Source organism: Somniosus microcephalus, chromosome 1 (genome assembly GCF_052327205.1).
Source record: "Somniosus microcephalus isolate GS21.2 chromosome 1, FLI_Smic_1.0, whole genome shotgun sequence".
NCBI classification, from domain to species: Eukaryota; Metazoa; Chordata; class Chondrichthyes; order Squaliformes; family Somniosidae; genus Somniosus; species Somniosus microcephalus.
In genome coordinates this window covers 408957584-408981273 of record NC_140987.1, presented here as the reverse complement: position 1 = coordinate 408981273, position 23690 = coordinate 408957584, and the positions used below count along the sequence as shown (strand labels likewise).

General features: G+C 40.9%; 1 protein-coding gene across 7 annotated transcripts in view; it reads left to right on the top strand.

The window, feature by feature from the left end:
* The window catches only part of lamp2 (lysosomal-associated membrane protein 2), a 28571-nt gene extending 5084 nt beyond the window's left edge, over positions 1 to 23487 (top strand). Inside the window, exons 1-9 of one of the 7 annotated variants that reach the window (XM_085998718.1) lie at positions 3678 to 3814; positions 4625 to 4740; positions 11440 to 11653; positions 13069 to 13230; positions 13965 to 14158; positions 14258 to 14371; positions 15055 to 15118; positions 16091 to 16261; positions 22893 to 23487. In XM_085998718.1, the coding sequence (XP_085854844.1) occupies positions 4738 to 4740; positions 11440 to 11653; positions 13069 to 13230; positions 13965 to 14158; positions 14258 to 14371; positions 15055 to 15118; positions 16091 to 16261; positions 22893 to 23035 (1065 nt within the window). In that variant the 5' untranslated portion in view covers positions 3678 to 3814; positions 4625 to 4737 and the 3' untranslated portion in view covers positions 23036 to 23487. Of the gene's footprint in view, positions 1 to 3677; positions 3829 to 4624; positions 4741 to 11439; positions 11654 to 13068; positions 13231 to 13964; positions 14372 to 15054; positions 15119 to 16090; positions 16262 to 16939; positions 17840 to 19705; positions 19929 to 22892 lie in introns of those variants that run through there. The other 6 variants (XM_085998708.1, XM_085998673.1, XM_085998692.1 and 3 more) reach the window with 6 other exon arrangements.
* Positions 23488 to 23690: the final 203 nt, after the last annotated feature.

The following is a 23690-nucleotide window of genomic DNA, read 5'->3' as shown; positions in this document are numbered from 1 at the left end:
GCATTTTCCTGACGACTGATGTCAGGCTAACTGGCCTGTAGTTCCCTTTTTTTCTCTCCCTCCTTTCTTGAATAGCGATGTTACATTTGTGACCTTCCAATCTGCTGGCACTGTTCTAGAATCTAGAATTTTGAAAGATCAAAACCAATGCATCCATTATCTCAGCCTACATCCTTAGGGTTATAAAAGAGGTGGCTATCAAATCCAGGGGATTTGTTGACTTTTAGTCCCATTAGTTTCTCTAGTATTTTTCTCTAATTACGTTAAGTTCCCCACCCTCATTAGACCCTTGGTTCCCCACCATTTTTAGTATGCTTTTTGTGTCTTCTGTGAAGACAGAAACAAAATATTTGTTTAATGTTTCTGCAGTTTCCTTATTCTCATAATTTCTCCTGTCTCCGCCTCTAAGGGACCAACATTTACTTTTGCTACACTTCCTTTTTTACATACTTGCAGAAGCTCTTACAATCTGCTTTTATACATCTTGCTAGTTTTCTCATTCTATTTCTCCTTTCCCTTTTTACCAATTTTTTTGGTCTTTGCTGGTTTCTGAAACTCTCCCAATCCTCAGGCTTACTATTTTATTCTTTGCAACTTTAAGCTTCTTTCAATCTAATGCTATCCTTAACTACAGTTAGCCATGGTTGGATCACTTTTTTTTTCTTGTTTTTATTTCTCAATGGGATGTATTTTTGTTGAGAATTACAAAATGTTTCTTTAAATGCTAGCCACTGCTTATCTACTGCTATACCTTTTTTATAAATCTTTTTTTTCCAATCTACCTTCGCCAACTTGTCCCTCATACCTATGTAATTGGCTTTATTTAAGTTTGTGGCTTTATTTAAGCTGAGACTCTAGTTTTGGACTTGGGCAAGTCGCAAACTTTAATGTGAAATTCTATCATTATGATCACTCTGCCCCAGAGGACCCTTTACTATGAGATTGCTAACTAACCCTGTCTCATTACACAACACAAGATCTAAAATAGCCTGTTCCCTGGTTGGTTCTGTGACGTATTGTTCTCTGAAACTGTCCCGAATGCATTCCATGAACTTGTCCTCCAGACTACCTTTGCCAATTTGATTTGCCCAGTCTATGAAGATTAAAGTCCCCCATGATTATTGCATAACCTTTGTTACAAGCTCCTACTATTTCTTGATTGCTATTCTGTCCAACGGTATAGCTACTGTTAGGGGGGCCTATATAGCACTCCCACCAGTTTTCTGCCCCATGTTCCTTATCTCCAGCAATATTGATTCTATTTCCTGATCTTCTGAGCAGAGATCCTTTCTCTCTACTGTCCTTATGTCATCCCTTATTATCAGGGCTACTCCCTCTTCCATTCTGCCTGTCTTTTCAAAACGTCAAGTACAGGAAACTTTGGTTTATCCGGAGGTTGTATGTCCAGAAACCTCGCTCTAACGGCAGAAATCCGCAGCCGTTTTGGTTAGGTTTTTTTTTCTTCTAGCATTTTCAGTCAGGCTCTAGAAAGCGTGTCCTGTAGCTTAGCAACAGCTTCAGAGATGCTTCCAAGGTACAGGCCAAGTGTTTACAAGCTGTTGCTAAGCAACAGTGTTTGTTGTCAGATACGGAGATGAAAACCTCCGTATCCTTCAACATTAGCGCTGGTCTATCCGAAAGTTTTTTGATAGATCGGCAGCAGCTCGGTGCCGGATATCGCGAAGTTTCCTGTACCCTGGAACACTTGGTTCCCAACCTTGGTCCCCTTGCAACCACATCTCTAATGGTTATTTGATCAAACCCATTTATCTTTGTGCCATGAGTTTGTCCATCTTGTTACAAATGCTTTGTGCATTCAGATAAAGCCTTTAATTTTTTAACCATTATTCCCTGCTTTGACCTTATTCTCTGCTGCACTGCTGTCATTAAACTTTCTGTCTCACTGCTTATTTTTACCAAAATTGCTACACTACACTATATTGCCTTGACTTTTCTCTTTAGATTTATGAATTTCCCCTCACCTGACCCCTCTCTCTTTTAGTTTTGTGTATTCCTGTTGAGCAATTTGAGTTCATGATTTTGTCATTCAGTTCATCCAGACAAAGTCTTTAGAACTAAGGAGTGCAGTGTACCAAGTGAGGTAATTCTGCTTGAACACTTCATGCTAAACATCTGCACATTGGCCTTTGCAGTAAGTCTTGTGTCTTTGTACTCTTCAGTGGGTTTCTTCAGTATATTGACATATCCTGTAGATTGTGGTGCTTGTTACTCTTAATTTGTCACCTTTATTGTGGTTAGTGACAGACATGCATAACCAATACTTCAATGTTCTGTTGCTCAGGAAACACTAGCTGCAGCTTGTTTTGGAAGGACAAAACTATACTTGTTCCAAGTTTAAAGTGCAAATTCTGCAGGCCCATCTGTAACAACTTTGGTCAGGATGTGTGAATATTACTGAGCAACTGGCAACTGTTGAAGATGTGGTTTCAAATTTGTAGTGGATGGTTTTAAGTTCTTGACTTTATCTGCCTCAACGATTTGACTTTTTGCAACTGAGTATTTGTCCAGGGCATAACTTGATCTAATTGTGTATAGTGGACTACAGTATTGAGGTGTTTAGTTGCTTTGGAGATCAACTGGTTATTTCTAGACAAGTGTTGCAGTAATATCATTGCTTTGATAATGAGACTACTTGGGCTTTTCTATTTTCTGGATAGTTTCCCCTTGATGGTTTTTATCCACTTGTAGTTTGCTGTATTATTGGCCAAGTCTTTGGAAAGGTACCATGTGCTACTTAATTTCTAACCTGCCATCTTAACAAGCCCATTTAGTGAAGAGGATGTACTTTTACCTTGGGAATCAATGCATGCTAGCTTCCCACAAATGGGATTATTGAATGAGGTAAATGGGGTTAATAGTTTATCTAGATGCATGTCACACCTTTCAGAAATGTTATAATTGGTAGTGTGCGAGAATAGGTTCAAGCCTTTATTTCACTGATTGGCTTGAGCTGTAAATTGACTTAATGGGTGATCATTGAAGTGGTTACAAAAAGGCTACTTGAGTGTGCATTTATGGACACAAGTTACCATTAAAAGTGGTATTAATGTGCTCGCTTCTATCTGCTGTCTGCTCCATCTTCCCAGTGCGGTAGGGCAGTAGACATTTAATGTGGTTATCGTGGAGGCTGCTGTTTTAGACTTGGCTGTGAGGAGCAAGTTATTTGCATTTCTGTTGCAATGCAATGATGTCTTGACTACTTGAGCTCCTGATCAAGGCAGAACTCTCATTGTTCAGGGGACAGACCCTGGAAGTTTGTCTACTGCTGCATTCATGTGAGCTATCTGTACTATTTTTCTGTGCAGAGCTCTTGCCTTATTAAAATAAGGTATTGGGTACTAATTCTTTTGTGTAAAATATCCTTAGTTCTTGGTCATTTTCTTCCAAGTTTTAAAGAATGTTGGTGCTCCTAGCTTCATCTTTAAGTGAAAGATAAAGACTACACTTTACATTCTTGTAGCCACTTGGCAAATTTGGTATATATTGCAGCCTGATAAAGCAAGTAACCTGGTGATGTGTTAATGGATTGTAAAGAATTGTCTGTATTTTATTGCTCTGTGGTACAGTATCTACATACAGGAAACTTCTTTTTTTTTTTTTAATCTGGCACTGACGGGACCGACGTGCCGGTTCATCAAAAATTCCAGATAGCTGAAAGCTAGAGTAAAAGATATGGAGAGCTGACAGCTCCGTATAAAGCAACAAGTGCAGAACAATGGCCACAAGTTCCAAGCGTCTCTGTAGCTTAGCAACAGCTGTAGCCACACCCTTGCACAGCAACAGATCGAGGAAGGCAAGTACAATGAGGTAAAACTTACCTGAACCTACTGAATTTTGCCAGTTAACTGAGATTTCTGGTTATTTAGGTGCTGGTAAATTGCAAGTTTCCTGTAGTATGGTATGAGGTTGCACCCATGACTTCCTGCAGGGAATTCCTGATCTTGTGCTGCTGTGGTAGGTCAGACTTCAACTCTGCTCTTCCCCACACGGTAAGGTGAATGCTGCACTATAACAAGTATAAATCGGACTAGGTTCAATAACTTTTAGGTAGTTTTGATGCATCTTATTCAGTTGGGCTCAGGCTCAGATTTGATATGCGAGTACCAAAAAAAGTACAAGAATAATTATTCATCTCTAAAGGGAATACATTTGTCTGCAGTGGGCCAATTTGCCCTTAGAATTCATACAACATACAAGGGTGGGATCAAAAGGTGGACGAGGAAGGATCGTGTACTGGGTTATGAAATGCATTTCACTTTTTTGAAGTGGTCTGATCATCGTTGCTATAGTGGGGCTGTCCGGCCACCTGAGCAGCAGCCCCATTCATTACATTGAGCAAAAACTTGCTGCAATTTGTCTTTGTAGCCATAAGCACTTGACTATTGTAACTTAATGGTCCAAATCTGACACTGGCAATAAATTATCCCATTGCAGGTGAACTTCTGGCCCAAGTGCAGTGCTGCAATTGCTGCTGCTGTGTAGGAATGCAAAGTACATGGCTTCCAACCAACCGTGATGCACAAGTTCAACTTGAGAAAATTGGCTACTAATGTAGTGGTTGTTCCAGGGTAACTAAGTGAAACCTGAGTACTTTTTTTTTCAGGATTTTCACTGGCTAAAGCAGTGAAGGTTGAAGTCCATGACAAGGATAACAAAACCTGCATACATGCTGTACTGTCTGTCAACTTCACTGTTCTTTATGAAGGAAATGGGACAATGGTAGGTGATGCAATTTAATTTGCTGTATTGTGTTAAAGCAGTAAGTAGCAGGCAATGGAGTTCATTGGTTCAATCTCTGATTTCAGGTTCAGCAGGTCTATTCTACAATGCTCTGGCTTGAGGGGAAATTTGGTCAGGGTTTTAGTTCTGGATTGCTATCCAGGGATCCATTGTGAATACAAAAGCAAAATACTGTTGATGCTGGAAATCTGAAATAAAAACAGAAAATGCTGGTAATACCCAGCAGCATCTGTGGAGAGGGAAACAACCTAAAATAACTATATAGTGCCTTTAACTTACTAAAATATCCCAAGGTGCTTCACAGGAGTATTATAAGACACAGAATTTGACACTCCACGGTCTCTAAATTGTCAGACTGCTCGTCCAACATCCAGTTCTGGATGAGCAGACATTTTCTCCATATTGGGAAGACCAAAAGCTGTTGTTTTTGGTCCCTGCCACAAACCCTGTTCCCTAGCCACTGACTCATCCCTCTCCAACATCTGTCTGAGGCTGAACCACACTGTATGCAACCTTGGTGTCATATTTGACCCTGAAATGAGCTTTCGGCTGCGTAACTAAGACCACCTATTTCCACCTCCATAACGTCGCCCATCTCTGCCTTTGCCTTAGCTCATTCACTGCTAAAACCCTCATGCATGCCTTTGTTACCTCTAGACTTGACTATTCCAGCGCACTCCTGGCTGGCCTCCCACGTTCTACCTTATGTAAACTTGAGGTAATCCAAAACTTGGCTGTCCGTGTCCTAACTTGCACCAAGTCCTGTTCACCATCACCCCTGTGCTTGCTGAACTACATTGGCTCCTGGTTAAGCAACAGCTCTTTCAAATCCCTCCATGGCCTCGCTCCTCTCTAATCTCCAACCCCCCCCCCCCCCCCCCCCCAAAATATCTGTACTCCTAATTTTGCCCTCTTGAGCATCCCTGATAATTGCTCAACCATTGGTGGCTGTGCCTTCTATTGCCTAGGCCCTAAGCTCTGAAATGAAACCATTTTGAGGCTGACACTCAGTGGCCACTTGAGATGGTTTTCAGGGGTCAATGTTCAAGAATTCTCTCCTTGGGATGGGGCAAAGCAAACATTTACTTGCAACTGGGTATCTTGATGCATCCAGTGTGACCATTTAATAAAACAATTGCACTTTTCCTGTGGGAAAATGTATGTTTCCTCACAATTAGCCATACAGTGCCAAGTGGAGACCAGATAGAAATTGGGCTCTGCTGCAGCTACCCAAATGCACAGTAATGGTGCATAGAAACATAGAAGATAGGAGCAGGAGTAGGCCATTCGGCCCTTCGAGCCTGCCCCACCATTCAATGTGATCATGGCTGATCATCCAAACTCCGTACCCTGTCCCTGCCTTTTCCCCATATCCCTTGATCCCTTCAGCCTCAAGAAACATATCCAACTCTTTCTTGAATATGTTTAATGAACTGGCCTCCACCACCCTCTGTGGCAGAGAATTCCACAGGTTCACCACTCTCTGGGTGAAGAAATTCCTCCTCATATCAGCCCTAAATGGCTTACCCCTTATCCTTGGACTATGACCCCTGGTTCTGGACTCCCCGGCCATCAGAAACATCCTTCCTGCATCTAGTCTGTCCAGACCTGACAGAATTTTATAGGTTTCGATGAGATCCCCTCAATCTTCTAAACTCCAGTGAGTATAAGCCCAATCGACACAATCTCTCCTCATACGTCATTCCTGCCATCCCAGGTATCAGCCTGGTGAATCTTCGCTGCACTCCCTCCATGGCAAGAACGTCCTTCCTCCGGTAAGGTGACCAAAACTGCACACACTACTCAAGGTGCAGTCTCACCAAGGCCCTGTACAACTGTAGCAAGACATCCTTTCCTGTACTCGAACCCTCTTGCTACGAAGGCCAACATACCATTTGCCTTCTTAACCGCCTGCTGCACCTGCATGCTTACCTTCAGCGACTGGTGCACAAAGACACCCAGGTCTCTTTGCACTTCCCCTTCTCCCAATCTATTGCCATTCAAATAATAATCTGCCTTCCTGTTTTTGCCACCAAGGTGGATAACCTCACATTTATCCACATAGTGCATTTGCCAATCACTCAACCTGTCCAAATCGTATTGGAGTTTCCCGACATCCTCCTTGCAGCTTACCCTCCCGCCCAGCTTTGTGTCGTCTGCAAATTTGGAGATATTACATCCAATTCCCTTGTCCAGATCATTAATATATATTGTGAACAGCTGGGGTCCTAGGACCGATCCTTGCAGTACCCCACTAGTCACTGCCTGCCACTTGGAAAACGACCCATTTATTCCAACTCTTTGCTTTCTGTCTGCCAACCAGTTCTCTATCCAAGTCAATACCTTGCCTCCAATCCCATGTGCCTTAATTTTGCACGCGAATCTCTTGTGTGGGACCTTATCGAAAGCCTTCTGAAAGTCCAAATACACCACATCCACTGGTTCTCCCTTATCTATTTTACCAGTTACATCCTCACAAAATTCCAGTAGATTAGTCAAGCACGATTTACCTTTTGTAAATCCATGTTGACTTTGTCCGATCCTGTCACTGTTTTCCAAGTGCTCTGCTATTACATCTTTTATAATAGACTCTAGCATTTTCCCCACTACCGATGTCAGGCTTACCAGTCTATAATGCCCTGCTTTTTCTCTACCACCTTTTTTGAATAGTGGGGTAACATTAGCTACCCTCCAATCCATGGGTACTGTTCCAGAGTCTATCGAGTTCTGGAAGATGACCAGCAATGCATCTACTATCTAGGGCCACTTAAGTACCCTGGGATGTAGACCATCAGGCCCTGGGGATTTATCGGCCTTCAGTCCCATCAATTTTCCTAACACCATTTTCCTACAAATACTAATTGCTTTCAGTTCCTCCCTTTCATCAGACCCTATGTTCCCCGGCATCTCTGGGAGATTATTTGTGTCCTCCTTTGTGAAGACAGAACCAATGCATTTAGTTGGTCTGCCATTTCCTTGTTTCCCATTTATAAATTCCCCTGATTCTGACTGCAAGGGACCTACGCTTGACTTCACTAATCTTTTTCTCCACATATTTATAAAAGCTTTTACAGTCAGTTTTTATGTTCCCTGCTAGCTTACTCTTATATTCTATTTTCCCTTTCTTAATTAATCCCTTTGTCCTCCTTTGACTCCTAAACTGCTCCCAATCCTCAGGATTCTTGCTTTTTCTAGCCAATTTATATGTCCTCTCCTTGGATCTTATGCTATCCCTAATTTCCCTTGTTAGCCACAGTTGAGTCACCTTTTTTTTGTTTTTTTACGCCAAACTGGGATGAACAAATTCTGTAGCTCATCCATTTGGTCTTTGAATGTTTGCCATTGCCTATCCACCGTCAACCCTTTGAGTGCCATTCCCCACTCAATCCTGCCCAACTTGCTCCTCGGACCATCGTAGTTTCCTTTATTTAAATTGAGGACCCTAGTCTCTGAGTCAACTACTTCATTCTCCATCTTAATGAAGAATTCGATCATATTATGATCGCTCTGACCCAAGGGGCCTTGTACAACAAGATTGCTAATTAATCCTTCTCGTTGCATAATACCCAGTCTAAGATGGCCTGATCTCTGGTTGGTTCCTTGACATATTGGTCCAGGAAACCATCCTGTAAACACTCCAGGAATTCCTCCTCCACAGTATTGTTACTAATTTGGTTGGCCCAATCTATATGTAGGTTAAAGTCACCCATGATGACTGCTGTGCCCTTATTGCACGCTTCTTTAATTTCCCTTTTAATGCCATCCCCCAACCTCTGCCTTACTGTTTGGAGGTCTATATACCACTCCCACTAATGTTTTTTTCCCCTTAGTATTTCTCAATTCTACCCATACAGATTCCACATCATAGCTAATATCCTTCATTACAATTGTATTAATCCCTTCTTTAACTAGTAATGCTACCCCACCTTTTTTGCCTCTTTCCTGAATATCGAATACCCCTGGATGTTGAGTTCCCAGGCTTGGCCATCCTTGAGCCACGTTTCTGTAATCCCAACCAAATCGTATTCGTTTACCTCTATTTGCGCAGCCAATTCATCCACCTTATTACAAATGCTCCTCGCATTAAGACACAAAGCCTTCAGGCTTGTTTTTTTAACGCTCTTAGACCTATTAGAATTATTATTTACTGTGGCCACGTTTGATTTAAACCGTTGATTTCTCTGACTGCCACTTTTGTTTTTCTCCTTCCTATCTTTTGCTTTTATCCCTGTTTTCCTTTCCTGTCTCCCTGCTCAGGTTCCCAACCCCCTGCCATTTTAGTTTAAACCGCCCCCCCCGAACAGTGCTAGCAAACCTCCCCGCAAGGATATTTATCCCGCTCTGGTTCAGGTGCAACCCGTGTGACTTGTACAAGTCCCACCTTTCCCAGAAGCAGGCCCAGTGATCCAGGAAACTAAAGCCCTCCCTCCTGCACCAACTCTTTAGCCACGCATTCATCTGCTCTATCCTCCTATTCCTATACTCACTAGCACGTGGCACCGGGAGTAATCCAGAGATTACAACGTTTGAGGTCCTGCTCTTTAATCTGCTACCTAGCTCCCTAAATTCTTGCAGGACCTCATCCCTCTTCCTACCTATGTCGTTGGTCCCAATGTGAACCACGACCTCTGCCTGTTCCCCCTCCCCCTTCAGAATGCCCTGCAGCTGTTCAGTGACATCCTTGACCCTGGCACCAGGGAGGCAACAAACCATCCTGGAGTCAGGTCTACGGCCACAGAACCGTCTATCTGTTCCCCTTATGATAGAATCCCCTACCACTATTGCTCCCACTTTTTTTTTTCCCTTCCTGAGCAGCAGCAACACCCCTGGCACCAGGAAGTTGGCTGCTGCTGCCTTCCTCTGGTGAGGCATCCCCCTCAACAGTATCCAAATTGGTATACCTGTTTGAAAGGGGGATGGCCACAGGGGTCTCCTGCACTACCTGCCTGCTTCTACTGCTCTGCCTGGTGGTCACCCATTTCCCTCCTGCCTGTGCAGCCCTACCCTGCGGCGTGACCAACTCATCAAACGTGTAATCCACGACCCTCCGCATCGTGAATGCTCCACAACCCATCCATCCGCAGCTCCAGCGCCTCAATACGGCCCGTTAGTAGCTGCAGCTGGATGCATTTCCGGCACACGTGGTCATCGGGGACACTGGCAGCATCCCTGAATTTAACCATCAAGAAATGGATAATTTAATCAAACTGGGAAATTAAGTTTTTAGAATAATGCATTCCTTAATGGCAGTGTCTTCTATTTAGACATGTGATAATTCAATTGAAATGTTCTATTTTTCAAAATTGGATGAAATATGCTGTTCCTTCTAACTTGATATAACCATACCTGCTTGACATCAAGCATATCTAGGATTGCTTGCTGAGCCAACCCTAACTAAGAGCCTTCCACCATATAGGTCTTTCTCTCAAAATCCATATATAAATACCAACAAAATAGATTTCCTCAACTCATCTCGCCAAAGCTTTGTCACCCCTAATTTCTTCTGGCTTATGTTTTCAATCCATCTATAACACCTCTTCACACTAAATATGTAAAATGGAGGATGCCATTGTCCACCATCACAAATGTTCTGAGCAAGGATGCCCCTTTCTCTTGCTCATGTGCATGTAGGGGAGCCACCCTAGGCATATCCCCATGGGACATGGGAGGGTGGCAGAAGTGTGGCTAAGTTTGTGGTAGAGCTAGAGGGGCACCTATGCCTTAAATTGCCCTCAAACATTTTAATTTTTTTAAGTTATCCCTGTTCTGTGCTGATTCTGATGGTTTCCTGGGTAAAGGCCCCAATCCATGGTGGTTTACTAGGTAATGATCCCAATCCCTAGTGTGCTGATTTCCCTGATGGTTTGCCTGTCTGGGCCAGGGTTCTGTTCCACAATCAGCAGTATCGAATACTTTAGCTAGTCTTGGAAACTTCCATTTATAAAAGGAACATCTATGTTTGTTCTTGTAAGAAATGTGGTAGGCCCTTTGAGCCTGCTCTGCCATTTAATAAGATCATGGCTGATCTACCTCCTCTCCACTTTCCTGCACATCCCCATATCCCTTGATTCCCTTAATATTCAAAAATCTATCAATCTGTCTTGAATATACTCAGACTGAGCCTCCACAGCCCTCTGGGGTAGAGAATTCCAAAGATTCACTACCCCGAGTGAAGAAATTTCTCACTCGGTCCTAAATTGCTGACCCCTTATTTTGAGACTGACCCCTGGTTCTAGACTCCCTTGCCAGGGGAAACAGTCTCCCTGCATCTGCCCTGTAAGAATGTTGTATGTTTCAATCAGATCACCTCCTTCTGAACTCTAGAGACTATAGGCCTAGTCTACTCAATCACCCTTATCACCACACGCCCCCTGACCTCCTTGTTTTGAGTTGTACTGCTGTAACTCCATCTACAAGCAAATGTTGCAGGTACCATGTGGGCAGCCTGTTGTGCTTTGAAATGGCTGATGGTATGTTACTTTCACGAGTGAACCTTCGCAGCTGATTGTAGCCCAAACCAACAATTTTAACAGGAGCTGAAGTGATTGAGTATATGCAATATAACCTTGTTTTTGCACATGTCCTACATGCATAGTTGTGGGCACACCTGTATTGCAACATGTCCATATGCCAACCTAGCTTGCAGTTTAATTTTCTCCTGATTTTTCTCCTTTTCAGGAAAGTGCAACATTTCTGTTGCCTAATTCGTTGTCGTCCAATGGAAGCACATGTGGCAATAACCAATCGGCTCCCTTGTTGAAAATGGGCTTTGGAACTGGTCACTCCTTGAGCTTAAACTTCTCCCATTCTGCTGGAATATTTACTGGCGATGTACTGACTTTCACTTATAACACTAGTGATGCAAAGCTGTTTCCTGGAGCAATAAACACAAGTATGACTTTATTATCCTATTTGTACAAGAGTAGGTTGAAAAATAGTAATGACAATGATACTCCACTATCTTAACCAGCTGACGAGAAGAGCATATTCAGCCGTGTCATGCTGAACCATGTCATCCAAAAAGGTTCCCAGTCTGAGCTAGATGGTTTTAGCTGAGCTGGCAATGGTGCTACATCTGATGATGCCCTTGGTTTAGTGAAAAATGCATTGGGGCTCACTTCCTGTTCAGTCTGCTGGCTGTGAAGTCGAGGGTGTACACTAGAAGGAATACTTTCCTTCCCACTCATGTGGGACAGTAAAGTACTAATGAGCCAATCTATTAATCAACACATGGAGGGGGGAAAAAAAGCTTGTTTTAAGCTGCAGGCTTGCCTTTGTTAATGTAAGCAGTAACTTGATCATTAGATTTCACAATTTTCCAATTTCAAATCTAGTTGATTTTAGTTGGTAGCATTCACCTGAGTCAGATTATAGGTTCAAGCCCCACTCTAGGATTTGAGCACATAATCTAGGCTGATAGTTCAGGAGTACTTGGGACTGTGGCATTTTGGGAGTTGCCATCTTTCAGGAGACACTCAAATTGCATGTATGCCTGTTAAATTTGGCTTAAGATCTCATGGCACTATTGGAAGAGCAGAGTTGTCCTGGCTAACCAATACCACCAAAACTGTTTCTCACTTGCCTTTTTTGTAACCTTGCTGTGTGCAAAATTGGTTGAATTTGCCTACAAACTTATTTGACTATGACGTGCTTTGGATATCTTGAGCATCAGAGGGACTATATAAATTTCAGTTCTCTGGTATGTGACTTGTGCATGTTCTAACTGAGTGCAGTGAAAGACATGTTTCTCAGTTATTGGATTGGGTGACATTTTCTTCAATCGAAAGGTACTATTTCAACAAATTAAATGGTGGCTTTTTTTTTTACTTTGTGCTCCTAAATTGGGGCATATTCTGCTTGTATATTGCAGTGTGCTTCCTGATTGATGCTTTGTACTTGAGCCTAGTTTATGTACTCGAAGCCTGGCCCAGCACATGGCCTTTCAATTGCCACTCTGGGGTTTTGGGTCTCAATTCCTATGACTAAATGCTACCAGGTTCTATATTGTAGCATTATTCCTCCACATAGAAGGTTTGCCAAGTGATGGCACTGTTTTGGTTCTTGGATTTGTTCCCCCTCTGGGTTAGGTTCCTGGTGCTGTTCCACTGGAAATGTTGGGAAGTTGGAAGCAGCTATGAAGGTAAGAAGCACCTAGGCCTGTACTTGACAAATGCTATTTTGAGACACTCTACTTGGCATGGGTTTTTTGCCCTTGAGGTAAGAGAATGACAATTCAATTAATGTACATTGTTACTGACCTTTCACTTGGTATCACAGTTTCTCTCTTCTACCTCTTTTTACTTATAGGTGTAAAACATGTGGCTGTGAATTCTCTAATGGAGTCTGTACCCCTTAACACAATCTACGTCTGTAGAAGTGCTAAAGCTATTGCAAGTGAAGCAGTTGTCATGGTTTTTTGGAATGTCTTCATTCAAGCCTTTGTGGAGAATGGAACAATTGGCAAAAATGGTAGGAACATACTCCATTAATTGCCTTCATGTTTTAATTTTTTTTTGACACTTCAGCTGGACATCTAAGCTAGGTTATACAATATTGACATGCTAGACTTGGATCCCAAATGTTTATAATGGCTCTTGACCTCTAGCCAGGCTTGAAATGAAAAGCCTGGCTAGGGTCAAATGGAGTGGTGGGTAAAATGAGTTTTGATTCAACTATACAATTGGCTTTGATGCCCACTTTGTCCTCCCCTGCCCCATAGCCAGAAGACTCCGGTTCCTGGCCACAGCCACAAAACTAGACTCTAATCTGTTCTGTCCCAAAACTTATTCATGTTCTCTTCCCCTGCACTCCTATTCCAAATCCAGTCATTGTCTGAAGTATGGCCTCTGAAGTAGTTTCTCATGATTTAACTTTAAGCAGTCCAGTATTGTATTGTGCACCTCTCTCTCCAGCTGAGATGGATGTTAAATATAAATTGGATTTATTGCTTGTAGTGACTAATGTAAAGAAAGTGTTCAGTTCTTAAATCTGAATCACTTTAATTAGAGTAATAAACCTTGGAACTTGAACAGAAGCATCCTCATTGAAATAGTACACTCTTCCTGTAAAGAGTAGCTCTATGTTGAGGTTTGAGGATAGCTGCTTGGGCCAGGTACTAACAACCGTTGACGACTAAATTAACTATCCCGGGAGTTTGAATTTCAAGCAGTTGGAGAAAACTGACCTGTTAATTTTCTTTGCAGAATCCTTCTGTAAGGCAGATATGTCCACCACAGTAGCACCTATTACAACGCAGGCAACCTCAACCATGACCCCAACCAAATCTCCACCTGAGCTGCCAGCAGTGGGAAACTACACACTTAAAAATGGAAATCATTCTTGTCTCCTTGCCAATATGGGACTGCAGCTAAATCTTACCTATACAGATGATAACCAGGTATTTTTTTCCCTACATTGTTTGTTTATTTCCTTTTTTGCAGAACAAAAACTAACCACTGCCCCTTCTTCCCCTCTCCTCCCCCACCCCCAAAAAAAGACACATGTGATTAATATGGATCCCAATTCTACTGCAAGTGGACACTGTGGGGATAAAAATGCAACCCTTGTACTGGAAGATATGGACACAATTATTCAGTTTCATTTCATTGTGGTAAGTTTGAATTTATAGTTCCATTGCAGCATTAATTTCGCTACAGGAAAACAGTTGGGCTCCTATGTCTTAAGGGTACTGTGGGATGTGTGGATGAAACTTTGAATCTAACTAGTTCCCTAGGGCAAAGTTTGAGCTATGTTCAGGATATAGGCAAGATTTGAAAGGACAAGGTAAACTGAAGTGGTGATTCCCAGTAGACACGAGGGAGGGATGAGGTGAGTGTCTTGTAGAATTCCATAGTTTTGACTTGGGAGTAAGTGTGTAAAGTCTTGATTTTTCAGTAGTATTTATGTAGGAAGAAGGGGATGTCATCAAGTATCCATTTGCATGAATCTTGGTGATCTGGCTATTTAACCATGGAGACAGCAGCTTATCCTGTTCATGTGTATGTACTTAAGTTTGCTAAACAACATTTGGGAACATTAACCCTGACCAGTCCTCTCCCTAGCCCAGGGGTATTGGCCCATTAATACCCACAACTGTTCGTTGAGTGTTTGTATTGGAGACAGACTTCAAATTGTAACCGGGACCACCTTTGTCTGTGTGGCTCATCTTGTAGTATAAACTTTCTAGGCCATTGTGGGAGTTTGGCAGTACTATGAATATAAAATCTTGTTTTACTGAGCTGCCAGAATAAAGTTGTGCCTCTTCTCTCCTTTTGTGTAAATGTTTAATTGCAGGAACAATCCAAGTTCTTCTTGAAGGAGGCGAAAGCTAACATAAGCCTGGTTATAAATGGTTCAAGTAAGTATTGGCTATTGCTGTAGTTAAGATTTTTGCCTTGGTCAAATTGCTGATCTTGTCACCTAGAGGTGTTGTGTATCATATGGTGGGAAGGAGAATGGAGTTGAACTGGCATTAATGTAATACCTGTTAGTCCAGGGCAATTAAAGAATATAAACTGCTTTTAAGGCAATTCTGGTTCTCTGTGTAAATCTAAGTTTAAACTGCTCAACCATATCCCACTGGTGTAGAGCTGTCATGGTTTTAACAACCTGCATAAGTTGTGTTTCTCGACTGTAAAATATTTGGGCAAAGTCTACTGTGCTAGATGAATAGCTTTTCTAATTGGCTAGTGTTCAGTTTTTATTTCTTACAAAACTACAGTTGAACTGTTTCCATTTGCTCCTTTTTTGGGGATAATGCAGAGATGCTAGCTAACAATGTTCCCTACCTAGCAGACTGCAATTTGAAAGGAGGGAGCAGTGGATCCTTTTTCTTTCTTTCCTCTCTGTCCCCCATTCCAAAAACATTAGCTGTAGTCCATATGAATACAATATCCACCTGATCCAAACAGCTTCATATTTGACTGACATGGCTATCCAAGTCATGCAACATTTGACCCAATAGCCTTTGGGCCAATGTAGTAGCATGTTAGCTGATCTAAATCTTGTTTGAAACTACTTTAGAACTCTTTAGCATTTCATGATTTAAGTTGCCTTCTAGTTTAGTTGGTGTGCTGAATTATTCTTTAATGTGTGAAATAGGACAAGTTGCACAATACTAGAGGCAGTTTTTAACCTGGAAGTGCTTGATACTAGATAACTAAAATTGAATGTCCCAGCTCCAATATCCCTTGATGGATATGAGCACAAAATTCAAGTCTGTAGTGAAATCACAATCTGGGATTTGTCTAACTTTTTTGAAGAGTGAAGTGTTTTTTGTTCTGTGAATTAGTTTAGTAATGGACTTGGCTAACACTTTTTTTCTTGTCAGCAACTGTGCTCGTCAGCAGCAATAGTAGTCTGAGGTACTGGCAGGCATCTGTTGGCAGTTCATACATGTGCCACAAGGAGCAGAGGCTAGTGGTGACTGACCAGTTGGTTATTAATGCTTTTAACGTATGGGTCCAGCCTTTTGAGCTCAAGAGTGGAACCTTCTCCAGAGGTAAATTGACTTTTTTAACATGAGTATGCTAACTGCAGATGTCGCCTCGCGAAACTAGTCCATATCACTAAATGGTACCATGCTTTTGTTCTGACTTTGTTCAGTGTGAATGCCCTTAAATTGGTCATCAATTATCAAATGTTTAAACCTGTTGCCTTTTCTGATCTAACTGGATTTGATGCTAAATTGTTGACCCTGAAACAGATACTGTAACTATCAGCGGTAGCTGCTCTCCATCCCCATTATAGAGATGTTCTTGTGGTGGTTTGGTTGGCACATGCCATGTTTGGCATCCACAATCAAGTGCTTAAACACTGGGAGCCCAATGGCAGCAAAACACTGGGAGCCCAATGGCAGCAAGTAGCTGAGTCCAAGTTTGATTCCTGGATCAATTGAACTCGGCAGGAGCTGCCGTAAGAGTACAGCTGACATTGGTATTCCTGGTCTCACTAAGCCATTTACCCCAAACCCTGCTGAAACTGTCATGTCAAATATCCAGCCAACATTAAGGCTTGCACAGTAGTTGCTTGAGTAATGTACAGGAAGGTACTTGGTGCCCAGAGACATTCCAGTGAATAAATATCTTCAGAAAAATGAGCTATACAGCTTTTTGGAATGTGTATGGCTATTGTACTTGAGCAGTAACTGTGATTCATCTGATCTATTTTTTGTCCACAGCTGAAGAGTGTTCTCTGGATGATGACAGCATTCTTATCCCTATTGTAGTTGGTGCAGCTCTGGCTGGATTAATTGTGATTGTTGTGATTGCTTATGTGATTGGTAGAAGAAAAAGCTACGCTGGATACCAAACACTCTAAATGAAATGATTTGATTTTGATTCTCCAAATACCTGATTAAATGATTGCTGTTCACTAGTAGGTGCAAGCCCTTGCCTCTTAAACTTCCTCTTCAATTGCACTAGGCTCTTGCCAAGTCTCTCGGGGCTGGTGAACTTGCACCCACTCTGATACAGATGAAATGTGTATTGCTGGCATTGAGGGATAAAATTGTCTAGACTTTGTGGCATTTCTCCCAGGAAATGACTGTTCCTCAAGATGACTCTAAAATCTGCAAGCTTGCCTTGATAGCCCCTTGAGAAGCTAACATTATGAATCACTAATTTGCCAGCACTACTTCTACCAACATTTCTACCAATAATTTAATGAATATAAAATCTAAAACTGAACATGTATTATACAATGGGATCTCATGTAGCTTGTTTGGATGTACTGTGGAACATGTATAAATGTTAATAGTTGCAGTGTATATAAGTTTGGTCTTTAGCAAAAAATGTTTAGGGAAAGCTTTCAGTTGGGTGCCTTTTGATTGTAGAGAACTTTCCCAAATTTGTGTAATGTCTGTTCTAATTGGCATGTTCAATGTTGACCACTACACTTTTCTAATTTGGGGATCTGGAGTTGTTCACATTGCATTCTAGGCATTGTGAAATGTTAAACCTTGGCTTTTATCTTGGAAATGATAGCTTGGACAAATTTTACCAGGTTTCTTTATTCCTGTGGCTCATTTGTATGTAAAGTTTAACTCCACTTGGCTTTATAATAAAGAATCTTCCTGTAAGCTCATGTAGCATTTATTTGGGGCTGAGCTGTGACAGCTTTGCATATTTTACACTTCCAGTAGGAAGCAACACTGGCTAGCCAGAGCATTAAGGCATAATTGAAAAGGGAATAACAATTTCCTCCCCCCCCCATTCATCACCTAGTTGAACTTTTTTCATTCTCCTGGATGTGGATATTGCTGGCAAGGCTGCATTTATTGCCCATCCCTAATAAAATGGAGTGGCTTACTACACCACTTCTCCTCCTTCTTGGGCAGTTAAGAGTCCACCACATTTTGGGACTGATGCCAGCTTTATGTTCCAGTTTATTAACTGATTTCAAACTAGCATTCTCTGGATTACTAGTCCAGTAACACAATCACTACACTATCATGCCTGTAATCTAGTTTGCCACAATCTCCAGGTTTCAATCTCATTGTGGTTTGTGTGGCCCCCTAATTATTTGCCTATAGTGGGACACTGATTTTACAAATCCCATGTTCCTACAAATTGAACTCCCAGGTAGTTTTAGAAACTTGTTGGTGCTCCAGTGGCCAGAGCTGCTGTGCTTGCAGCACTATCCTCTCATTAATTGAAAAGGAGCAGTGAAAGCTAATATGCACCAATCTAATTTAGATCTAATACTTGAAATGTGGAATTGTTTCAATAAATGTTTGCATGCTTATTCAGTAGTTGTTGCAGTTATATTTATAAATCTGCAGCCACCAAATTTACTGAATAAGGTGAACTACACATGTAACTTTGAAGTTGAAAATCATTCAACTTTTATTTTGGCTGCCTCACTCATCTGTAGGCAACTTTTAATACTGGAGACTTAATTTAATGCCTGGGCTTACTTCTAAATCTAGCTCCTTGCCCAACACTTTTGGACCATTTTGTACAAGTCTGAGGAACTAGATTTAGGAATGTAAATGCTGGGACCTAGCTTGGGTATTGGTTTGCCAGAATCCAAACTAAAATGAAAAAATTGGTAAATTAAATTTGGCACTAGGTTAATATAATTACTTAAGGTAGTATTTTAAATGGTGAGAAGTGGTTGTGTTGACCAAGTATGGGTTCAGATTCTTCAAGAATTGAGCATAGTTGGTTGCCAGTGTAAGCTTTGTTAGAATTTGGTTGTAGGCTAGACATTGTACTAGCTTATTAGCATTTTGTTTGGACTTGTGTAGCTATTTCCAAATTTGAAGTGCAGAGCTGCAAAGGTACAAAATTCCATGTTTGATACTTAAACAAATGGCTTTACAGCAATCAACATTGATTCTTCTGCAATTGCGCACTTTTGCATGTACCAATGAGTTGTGATGAGTAAATCAATTGCATTCTTGCTGTCTTTTGCTGGTAGGCACTTGATAAAATACTGATTTCAAAGCACTTGCTGAACTGCACAAATTGGAGAAAATGTACAGCATGGCCTTCATTTTGCATTTGTTTTAAATGCAGTCAGATTTAATGTGCCCTTTTATCAATAAACTAAAATGCCCAGTATAACTAGATTTTCACCTAATTTGGTTTGAAATGACCAATATTGTGCAAGAGGTGTTTTGGACCAAGTCCAATGTTTATACTCTAGTGCATTAGTAACAAGGTGCCAATGGTGCTGCATGCATCCAATACTGCACTAATTGCACAACTTGGGATCGATTGGCTTTTTAAAGTTATTGCTTCAGAGGAATGGTGGGGGAAAATGAATTTCTTTTAATAGAATCTTGGGCATAGTTCAATTAATTACTTTGCACATTGCTGTACATTAAAAGGATATGGGCTTTTTGAGATGTGCTGTTTTGTAATTAAAGGGTCTTTTTTTTTCCTCTTGTACTGTTGGGTTACTGACTTCACCAACTTTTATCCAATTTCTTCAAATCCAGCTGAAGACTGCAAAGCAAATGAGAACTACATCGTGCCCATTGCAGTCGGAGCAGCGTTGGGAGTACTGATTTTGATAGTGCTGGTGATCTACATCATTGGTCGTAGACAGAACCGCAGTAATGGATATGAGCACTTCTAAATTTGCAGCTCTGGGAATGCTAAGCTATCATGCTCTATAGCTACACAATGCATCATGCTAATGTAAAAAAATCAGTGATTCTAGTAGGTTGCAAATTTTCATAAATTGGATTAATGTTTGCTGTAAGAGTAGCTTGTCTTAAAGCTTTACATTAAATTGTAAATTTATGCATATTAAGTGTTAATTTAAATCTTTAATATGCTCAATGCTTGTAGAAACAATTGAGGGACAGTATACATGTTACTAAAGTTGCTTTAGGAGGACCTGGCTAGTTGCTACAAGCAAACTACCATCCAGCCTATTTCTCAATCCTTAATTCTACCTTTCTCTCTGAATCCAGTGAAGTATCTTAATGCACTGGTGCAGTGAATGATTGGCCTGGAATTTGCAGTCAGCAGCAAAGCACTGGCACTTGCTGCTGCCCACAAAGATCTAGCGATCTCTGATATTGATTTCAGCTCTCCTGATCTTTGTTTGAATCTGGTGGCAAATCCAGCAAGTGATGTCATCAAGCTGGCTAAGCACCCAATCACTGAAGAATTCTAAGACAGCAAACCAGGAAGTAAAATGCAGATTATAAATTCTTAATCATATTAATGGAAAAATGAAATTCCACAAATATAAAATGAGCTTTTCCAGGTGAGAACAGTTGCTTAGCAGTCAGTACACAGTTTATAAAAAAAATTAAAAAAAACAGTTACCTTTCAACAAAGCTACTCCAAGGACTGAATAGCTTCTATTGATTTTAAGGGTTTTTCAACAGCAATATTCCATTGTAAAAGGGGAAGTTTTCAGCAATTCAAGTCATTTCAATTCAAGCTGGGGTGTTCCACAGTGCAACTTGTGGCAGAGCAGTGTGTGACTGCAACTTCAGGATTTGTGTTTATCTGCACATGTGCTAAATCCTGAAGTTGCTGGCACTTGCAGTTGCAGAGGGGTAATGAGAGCCAACAGTAACAGTTTTGCTGTCATTACCACTGCAAAATCCAGGCCATTGATTTGTGAACTAACTTCAGAGAAACTTGTTTGTGTGCTTAACATTATACTTCAGACAGTAACTTGAACTACCCAAGGTTAGTGACTGGATAAAATTGAGCAAGCCTACAGATTTTGAAATCATGTAAATAAAATTTTAAACAATAGCCAAGTGAGAATTTAGTTTTTAAGTTTGAATTCAGTTTCTTGGAATTTGAAACTATTTGGGTGCAGTAGGAGTGGTATCTTGAGAATTGCAAGTTTATCTGGTTCCATAAAACTGCACGTGTGAGAACTAGCATCACAATGCTGTGCATATGGTTATGCATTTTAATGCTTTACATTGAGGTTTGAAATTTATATAGGCATCCCTTTTACCACAATTTGGGTTATGCTGGGTACTTTGCCAAGTTGTACAGTTGCCAGTTAAATTTTAACCATTTAATCTAGAACCCATTCTATGCTTGAATCATTGCCACTTCAGTCTGGATTTCAAGTATTAACATGCAGCTTATTCTACAAATTACTTTGTTTTGAACTAGGATAGGTTTATACTATTTGCATTTCACAGTTCTACACATCTAGCTCTGATTTACTTAAAATAGAGGATTATGAACTCTGTTCAGTAGAATATTCATCCACAATGCAAGCTAACATCTGGTTAATATAGTGGCTGGCTTTCATTCTGCCAGCTGTGGTGAGATCATGAATAGATGAGGAAGACTATTTTGTCCCATCTTGGCTTTTTCATCCAGAGAAACTAACTTCCTCTTCCTTCCCCAAATACCAGTTTGATCCTATGACTAAGTTTCTTGTCTTACAAAACCCAATCCTGAGGCTCACACCCACCTTGTCTAATGTCTTCATGGTAGGAATGTTTTTTGACTTGATGTCGAATGGACATTGTGCTAGAGTTGGAATACTTAGCAACATAGTTTTTTTTTTTACTGTGCTACTCTTGGTGCCAATTCTAGTCATGTCCTAGATCTGAGTACATAACTTCTGCACAAGTGCAATCCAGGTATACCAAAAGTTGTCAGTTTCTGCACTAATCTTATGAATGGGAACTTGGTAAGATTGCTGAAATTTCCAGTGGCACTCACTTACCCGCACAGTCTAAAACAAGTGCAAATGTGTACCATCAGTAGGGCTAATGGCAGGTGGGCTGATTTCTGCCATGGTGCCTCAGCCTTTTGCCTCTGCTGTTTTTGTTCTTTTATTATGCAGAACAGGGGTATGACCATTGAGAAGGCCAATACAGCTACTTGGTCCTCCTGAACATGTAGGAAGAGCCGGGGTCTAAAATTATTAATGCATTGAGACTGATGCTATTCTGGTTGCGTGTAGTGTAGGTCTCTATTTACTTTTCTTTGAATATTAAACTTGCTATCTAACCCTAATAATCTGTTGGGCTGATATCCAGTCACTTTGTGCTGTACCTAATGTTTTGGGTGTAAATCTATTTTGCACTTATGTAAATCCATGAAACAAGCTGGTCTTTCATGGGCTGGGGATGTGTAAATGAGCAGAAGGTTTCAGTGGACATCTCTGAAGTGGGGCAATGATTGAGGAAATTTGCAAGGTGACATTTCACTGGCAACCAGAGTAAATCATTTGTGTGCATTTCCTTAACGCTGTCGCTGCTCTTCCAGGCCATTGTCTTTTTCCCCTGCCCCCTAAAGTATGCAATATCTTTGAACTTATTTCTAACTTGTAGATGTAGCTAATCATCATCAGTAGCTTATAAAAATCAGTTCTTCTGCCGTTAGTTTCTATGGACAGTCTTGACAATTGAACTTCTCATCTTGCAACAAAAAATGGAAAGGCTTACTGAAGTGTACTGGAGCTGGGAGCTTGTCTTTCCTGTGATCAGAGCCAGAGAATTTAACAGCAGACTGATGTTCCTTTTGAAAAGTTTCCTGATTCTAATGTTTTCCTGATGTAAACCTATGGTGTCTACTTGTGTATTGGTAGGCTAGGCTTTGACTTGAAATTTGAGTTTGTGAGCTTCTGCATGCTTCTCAACACACAACTGTCCTTCAACTAACAATTTTTTAACTTCTTTGCCACAGCTGAAGAATGTCTTGCTGATTCTGACCTGGGTTTTCTGGTGCCAATCGCTGTTGGAGCTGCCCTGGGCCTATTAATAATACTTGTCATTATATCTTATGTAATTGGTCGAAGAAAGAGCCGGACTGGCTACCAATCTGTGTAACTAGTCCCTTCTGAATGCTGCTATCTGTCACTATCTTTTTTGCTGTTTGCTGGTTTACTTTCTTTGCAATCTTTCCCAGTTTTTTTGGGGATTGAATGAAGTACTAACTAACCTAGTCTTGCACTAAATTATTTTTAATTGTCATGCATGATCCTTCACTTGACCTAATTCCTAGTCACTAGTGAGGATGATTTGATTTGTGATCTGTTTGGTTTTGCAAGTGGTATAGGATTTCTCACTGTAATCCAGATTCAGGAATGGGCCAAATATACCTGCTGCTAATTTAATATTGAGTAACCTGGTTTTTTAGTATTGTATAATTTTTGGTTACCACCTCAGGATGTAACAAGTTTTTGGCTTTGCTTGACCTGCAAAATCTGGGCTGCAGAAAACAGCTTTTACATGCAGTAAATTAGTACTTCATACTCAGCAATAAATGGAAAATAAACTGTCTCGAGCTCAATGTTTGAATTATTTCTGTATCTAACATTTGCATTCACAGTCTGCACTTTTTAAAAATAGTAGCAGCTCACCTCATTCAGTTCTTTCAAAGAACTGCTCTTTATATACATCTTTCAGCATCCACCTTCACTGCACAATTACTTGGTGTGACAAGGCAGTTACTCTGCTTTGGTGTTGGAGAATGCTGACTAGG